A 7,438-nucleotide genomic window follows, 5' to 3' on the forward strand; every position below is an offset into this window, starting at 1 on the left:
ACGCAACAGTAACAATTTTTTGTTAGTTCATTCATTCCGAGCATCAAGTTCGTGGTTTTTGCACCTTTTCTCATAATGAAATGCTTTATTTTCCTTTAAAAATCTGGACTAAAGTGACCTGTGCTTTAGAATTAGCAAGTTGGCAATATGTAAAAAATTTACAAATTTTTCACATCTGTCAAATTCACAGGATCACAGGCCACTAAGCAGAAATAGTTTTTTACCTTTTTGACTCATAAAATTCAATAAAAAAGCACACAACAAAATTTATTTGTTATTTCATTTATTCCAAGTACCAATTTTCGTCGTTTTTGCACCTTTTCCAAACCCGGAAATCGCATCAGTGCCCCGCTCCGGCCGCAGCCAGCGCCTGACGCGTTCACCTTTGCGCCCCCCAAAAACTTAAACTTTGAAATCATTAAAAGCGATAATAAATATTTATTTAATAAGTCGTCGTTCGATAAACAACACGTCCTTAACCTCCGGCCAAATCCCGGCCCTGTCCCACCCCTTCACTCACCTGTTTTGGTCACCGGCGCGTTCGTGGTGCCCCCTTCGGCCCCCCAGACGACCAGCAACAGTCCCAGCAAAAAATCGCACCTCATTGTGCCGGCACTCTGGATTTGCTCACTTTTTCACCAACATCGCCGAACAAAGCGATTTTCGTGAATGGTCATTGCACACAAACGGACAGTTTCAGAGGAAATTGCGGATTTTGCGCGGTTTTTCTCACAATTCATTCAATTTGACGAAGTTTGAAGACGAAACGGTCGATGAACAACACGCCGAGTATCTTTCGCACTGAAAACAAAAATAACAACAATCCAAACCCGTTCAGCTAAACGCTATCCCAGAAGATGAGTGCAGAGTGTCGGCGATGGGCATCCTTGTCGCAATCACAAAGGACGCTATCTTGTCTCTTGATCTAACGTTGGGATTGGCTGAAGAAAAAGAAGAGTGGAGATGGTGCTGCCGCCACACGGAAGGACACGAAAGCTCGCTTAAGGTGGGCGTCCGCGACACATGCTGCTCTAAATGGCCATGGGGGTGAAACACAGGGGCGCATTTGGGGTTTTTGGACTAAGTGGAACGCAAAATAAATATAACTCTACACAAACTTTATTTTTTGCAGCTTTTAAATAAAAAATTGAATTGGTTTACAAGATAACTTCAGTCTGTTGTTGCTCAAGGGTACTAACTGAAAAAACCAAAAAATACTCGCAAAAAAACAATGTTTTGTAAATGTTTCAAAAAGAACATTTTGAAGCACTATAAAAAAGTTGAAAACACTAAAATAAAGTGTTTGCAAAAGTGCATCATTTTAGGCTTTTAAAAAAATGAAAATGAGCATTTTTGTTACTTTAGATACTATAAGAAACTAATAATTTTGAATAATATTTATTAGAATTACATTTTTAAAACTACAAATATTAAACAAAACATTTTTCGACTACCATGTGTGAAGTTTTTTTTTTCACACATCCAAACTAGCCATTTTTATTAAGAGACCGGAAATGCTCATTTTACACACTAACAGAAATATGGCAACTATTTTTTGAAGTATGTTTTATAAAAAATTAATTTAAATATTATTGAAGAAAAAACCTTGCAAAACTGTTTTTTTAACGCTCAAATGCCTAAATAGCATATTCTCACGTCAAAAAAACAGTCATTTCGCACAATTAATGTATAAATAACTACCGGGTGACTAAATAATTTTTTACCTCAAGGTGGTGTRAAATTTTAAATTTAAGTTTGGCAACCTTAACTTTCAAATTTAAACGTCAAACTTTTATGGGCAATTGTCATTTGTTTACGACGSGCGACTGCTGATTTAGCCGTCACCTACAACATTCTGATATACAGGGTGATGCCCTAGACAACAAAAAAAATGTTTAAAAAAATATATCAATAAAAATTTCGTAGTTATGAGAGTAAATTTTGCACTTTGACTCTATTTATTRCTGTTGAAAAAACATATTTCCAAGTTTTTTTGCTACAGGTTATTAGAAGAGGAAATAAGGAAGCTGTATCCTAAATTGTAACTCTGTTTAATGTTATTTGTGGCTTTTATTGGCAAAATATTTGTACCTTTACTAAATAATTAAATATATATATATATGTATCATTAAAAATGTCAAATGTCAAAAAATAAATGTCAATTTTTTTTGACAGATAGAGTTTTTTTAAACATTTTTTCAGTACTCTTTAAAGTCTACCCAATTACTCCCTTTCAAGAAGGTGCGTGACTTTCCGGACACCTGTATAATAAATAAAAAAGAATTACCAATAATTCAGTGTTGACAATAGATTTTTTTGTCACAAACATTAAAAGTRACCCGGTAGATTTTGCAGCGTATAATTATTGTCGTATCAACAAGAAATTACTCCCTAGGATTTAGGGATATTCGTGAATAGGTTGCCATAAAGTTGGWTTCTAGTGACAAACAAAAGATATCGTAAGTCATGTCAACATTTAGGTTAAGTCACCTGTCAGCTTGAATGGATAATTTAATTGATAGTTGACAGCAGGTTGACAGAAAACGTCAACCGGCAGCAACAAGGGYTAACCAACCCTAAACATTCAAAATTACTTCTGAAAATTCTAGTTAAAAACAACATGAAAAACGTAATTTTCCTYWAAGTTCAAATCCTAGGTGGTAATATCTTATTGACAAATCTGTATAAATTATAAGTTTCCCCAAAAAGCCCTACAAAATAAAAAATTGAAAAAAATCCGACCCTGAAAAAAGAGCTTGGCAAGTTTGATTTTTTATTAATTTTAAGGGTGTTTAGTTTTTTTCTATGTGTTATCGACGATGTGCCACCTTTTTATTGCCCCAGGTTGAAAGGGCATTAAAATCTCTACAAAATATTTTTTTTAAATAAAATCTTGCTCTTGGAATGGGTTGAAATTTTGATTTTTTATGATAACAAGCTGGCATATGCTATTATTACATTTTTTTTAAATAAATTATAATTTTATTTAAAATAATTGTGACAAAAAGGCCCACATTTTACAAAGATTGTGGGTGGTTAGAGTTTATTTCCTTTATTTTGTTCAATATGTAAAAAATAACCACTAGTGAACTGGTCCGCTGTGATTTTATACTTGCCAGCAAGTAGCTCCCTAGGTATATGTTGGCAACAAAAGTGAGGTTAAGTGACATTTGGCGCGAGAAGAGTTTATTAAGTTTTAAATTAAAATTTTGTGATATTTTTGCGAAATGGATCAGTCTGACGACAACACATTCAGAATTTTGCTTGCCACAGACCTTCATATAGGATACGGGTCATCAAATCCCATTCGAGGTAACCTAACCACAAATAAACGAAAAATTCAAGTTCTGTTTTTCAAGAAAATGACACTTTTCACACATTTGAGGAAATACTACAAATTGCAAATAAAGAAAACGTGGATTTTATTTTACACGGGGGCGATTTATTCCACGATTCCCGGCCTCCACCTGACACCATCAGGAAAACCATTGATTTGATTCGAAAGTGAGTCAAACCGCACCAAATTCGACAAGTTTACACTTGTTTGTAGGTATTGTTTCGGGGATAAACCGGTCGAAATCGAGTTCTTCTCCGACCCTTCCCTCCACTTCCAAGGCAACAARACCGTSAATTACGAAGACCCGAACATAAACGTTTCAGTTCCTATATTTTCGATTCATGGGAACCACGATGACCCCTCTGGTAAAAACCAAGTTTCCTCCTTGGACCTGTTCTCGTCGATGGGTCTCGTGAATTACTTCGGGCGTTGGGACGACGTCACCAAAGTGGAAATAAACCCCATTTTGCTCAAGAAGGGGGCCTCCAAGTTGGCTTTATACGGCCTGTCGCACATCCGCGACGAGCGTTTGGCCCGTCTCTTCCTCGATAAAAAAGTTACGACAAAAACACCGGAAGATGTCAACGACTGGTTCAATATGTTCATTCTGCACCAAAATCGYGCCAATCGGGGGGTTAAAAACTTCATTGCGGACACGTTCATCCCGGAGTTCATCGATTTGGTCATGTGGGGCCACGAGCACGATTGTCGCATTGAACCAACCTCCTCGATTGATGGCAACTGTTATATCACCCAGCCGGGGAGCACTGTAGCGACGTCTTTGGCCGAGGGCGAAGCSCTGTGTAAAAAAGTGGGACTTTTGAGGGTTTGCGGGAAGAATTTTAGCCTCCATCCCATTGAATTGCAAACAGTTCGGCCTTTTATTTTCAAATGCATTTCGATCGAGCCTCCCGAGACTTACGCAGGGAAAATACCGCATTCTGAACGGACTAAAATCGTAGTCAGGAAGGAAATTGAAAATATGATCACGGAAGCGGGCAATTTGAACAGGAGAGATATGTTGCCTTTAATCAGATTAGTTGTCAAGTATGAGGACGACAGACAGGTTTTTAATCCGATAAGATTTGGGCAAGAATTCATTGAAAGAGTTGCAAATCCTGAAGATATTGTCAAGTTTAGCACCAGTTACAAGAAAGCAAGGCAGTGCAAGAATGCTGGTGTTAATGTGAAGCCCATAGATGTACAAAATTTGATTTTTTTCCTGAAGTGGAGTTTCAGTCTAATCTGATTTTTTCAGTTGGAGGATGAACACTACGATAGTGTTATAGACGTGGTTTCAAAGTATTTCAATGAAGATAACCACTTGTCCGTTTTGTCGGTGACTGGACTCAATGAAGCTGTTACTAAAGTCATGGAATCAAACGATATCGATGCTCCTCTCATCTTGTTGATGTTTGTATTTTCATTCTGCGAAAATTCGAATAAAATATCGTTTCAGGGAACAAGAAGAATTTATTATGAAGAGATTGGCTGAATTGAAGCCAGAGGAGAATGAAATCAGAGACTGTTTTCAACAAATTCGCGATTTGCGAACTGCCGAAGATTTTAAAGTTATTTTGGGGGATAAAAATCGACGAAAGGATCTAGACAATGGAAGGGACGAAATTTCCATTATTGATAGTGATGATGAGGCCCCTGACACTATGAGTGCGTCAAGCAGGCCGGCGAAGGGGCCTGGATCGAGAGGAGGGCGGGGGTCCAGGGGCGGACGAGGCCGAGGAAGGGTGAAGTAATTTTTAGGGCAAAAATTGTTACCACTTTACTTTTGTTAAGACTTATTTTTAATAAAAATCTAAAAAAAAAATTAAAAAACTATTTTTGCGTTGCATATTTTTGGAAGGAAAACGTAATACTTACCTTAGAAAGGCATATTTATGCAAAAGACTTCAACACAGTGGCAAAAATTTTTATGAATTAAAATGATTGGTTTCAAGTGATTTTTTAAAATTTGTGTTAAGTAGGTACCTACTGGATGATCTTGTATATGATTTTTTACAATTATTTAATAAAGGAACAAAAATTTTACCAATAAAAGCCACAAATAACATTAAACAGAGTTACAATTTTGGATACAGCTGCCTTGATTCCTCTTATTAGAGTCAAAGTACAAAATTTTTTCCATGTTCCTGGTATCTTACCTTTCTCTGGGACGCGAGTTCTGGCGCACCCTGTATATGCGCGTATTTTCACAAAAATATGCACAAGATACTAAAAAAAATGCTCCAACATATGCTAAATATGCAAAACTTTTAACAATAAAAAATCAAAGTTTGGATACATTTTTATCGTCGAGTACAATAAATTTTGCAAAGTATTTTTTTGTTAAAGCAGCAATTCACACCTCTTATTAATCAAAAAAAAAWTCCTACCATAGAAACCAAATTGACTTTTTCGTCTGGAAAAACTGTTTTTGGGGACTGAGTACTTAAAATAATCATTTTACGTACTATTTTGTTGAGTCCGGAAAAGACTCATTTTAGGGACTCAAATGCGTCTCCAAAACGGCTATTTTCGGAATCGTATACAAAAAAAAAACATTTTTCTCATGAAGGTTATGATTTAAGAATTACAACTATCTACCTACTTTATATAAAATTWAAAAAAATAATAACAAATTGCAATTTCGACAAATCACAACTCAAAAACAAGACAAAATTTCGTTCTCAAAATACGATCACAATTTCTATATTACTTTTATTTATATTAATTATTATTTTCTGGAGGCAAATGATTTAAAAAAAACGTTTGGTTTCATACTCTATATTCACCCTGTATAAAACGAATTTAAAAAGGAAACACTCAGGATACTAATTCTTTAAGTTCGGCTCACGAATTACCGGTTGTTTTCTCTTTAAGATATTTTGTAATCATTTGTCTTAAACAATTTTTAACTTTAACTGAAGTTTTTAATCGGAAATTTGTGATTTTTTGAAGAAAATATGCAATATTTCCTAAAATATGCACGAAGTTGCCAAAATATGCATTTTTATAGAAAACTTAGAATTTTGTTTATATACCTCTTAATAACAAATATGCATTTTGCATCTAATCCGAGCCTTAGTGATAAGCTACCTTGTGGCATCTTGAAACTGGTCAATTTTTAAATGGTAGAATTACATCACACAATAATAATAATGTTAATAATAGGCCCAAATAATTTAGAAAGTGTTTGAAAAATTGCCTAAATAATCGACTTTGTTTTCAAGAATTGTTCAAAATTACGAATCATTGTCGAGATGTGTTATTGTTTTGCCCCTGCAACACTGAATTCCGAGTAATGAGTAAAAACTGGTAATTGAATAATTTATTTTCTGTTCAATTTGTGAAATACACAAGCCTGAATGAATGCAGAAATTCATCCGTGGTCGTAACAACACAATTTGAGCTAATTTGTTGTAAATCCGCTTTTATGGACAAAATACTGATCATGTTGATTAGAAAATAGTAACGAACTTAGCGAGATGGGTAGTCATATTATCCACACAATGCATTCCACTAGCTGCACTTTTATTTATCAAAACAGTAAAATACTTAAAGAGACAAATACACGATAAGTTCATTATGTACACAATTGATATAAGAACCGGTGGTTAAACTGAGATCGTAAAAAATTGCAACCATTTTCTCGTGTTAGTTACAGTCTTGCTGATAGCTCACCCAAGATATTTTTTGCTATTGTAACACTCCAAATTATATCATATTCGACTATATGACAAACGAAATTAAATTCCATAGCACATAAATTATCTAGGATGACCACATTTACGTTAAATGAGTTGTAGGTAATTCTTAAAAACACTTTCTATTTTCAATCTACAAAAATATGCGTGTAAAATTAGAGAGTAAATTAAACTAAAAAAATGTACAAATAAAGGGCAATCGGGACGCTTAGCTCGATCACGACTCTCCYTTGCCGCTGTCATTGTCGTCTTCGTCGGCGTATTCTGAACCGTCCGAGGGATCGTCGTAGTCTTCGTCATAATCGTCGTCGTAGAAATCTGTCATTTCAACCTGAGAATCGGATGTGTTTGGCTTAATCTGCGTTTTAATGCAGTAATCCTCCAGAGTTAGGGGCACCTG

At 35.3% G+C, this 7,438-nt stretch overlaps 3 protein-coding genes across 3 annotated transcripts in view; 1 reads left to right on the forward strand and 2 right to left on the reverse strand.

Moving 5' to 3' along the window:
• The window catches only part of LOC123011565 (prolow-density lipoprotein receptor-related protein 1), a 50,117-nt gene extending 49,323 nt beyond the window's left edge, over window positions 1–794 (reverse strand). The window contains exon 1 of the mRNA XM_044409067.1: window positions 521–794. Within this exon, the coding sequence (XP_044265002.1) occupies window positions 521–605 (85 nt within the window). The 5' untranslated portion in view covers window positions 606–794. The remainder of the gene's footprint in view (window positions 1–520) is intronic.
• A 2,352-nt stretch (window positions 795–3,146) lies between these two features.
• On the forward strand, window positions 3,147–5,228 carry LOC123011013 (double-strand break repair protein MRE11). Its single transcript, XM_044408259.1, has 5 exons — window positions 3,147–3,312; window positions 3,360–3,504; window positions 3,551–4,538; window positions 4,596–4,750; window positions 4,797–5,228. Exons 1-5 carry the CDS (start codon window positions 3,228–3,230, stop codon window positions 5,089–5,091), a joined length of 1,668 nt encoding a protein of 555 aa, XP_044264194.1. The 5' UTR covers window positions 3,147–3,227; the 3' UTR covers window positions 5,092–5,228.
• A 1,620-nt stretch (window positions 5,229–6,848) lies between these two features.
• Window positions 6,849–7,438, reverse strand: part of LOC123011741 (ubiquitin-conjugating enzyme E2 R2) — an 8,104-nt gene continuing 7,514 nt past the window's right edge. The window contains exon 4 of the mRNA XM_044409334.1: window positions 6,849–7,435. Within this exon, the coding sequence (XP_044265269.1) occupies window positions 7,256–7,435 (180 nt within the window). The 3' untranslated portion in view covers window positions 6,849–7,255. The remainder of the gene's footprint in view (window positions 7,436–7,438) is intronic.

This window comes from Tribolium madens, unplaced genomic scaffold (assembly GCF_015345945.1).
Source record: "Tribolium madens isolate multiple individuals breed KSU strain unplaced genomic scaffold, Tmad_KSU_1.1 Scaffold_91;HRSCAF=231;Tcas5.2_LG7, whole genome shotgun sequence".
In the NCBI taxonomy this organism is placed as follows: domain Eukaryota; kingdom Metazoa; phylum Arthropoda; class Insecta; order Coleoptera; family Tenebrionidae; genus Tribolium; species Tribolium madens.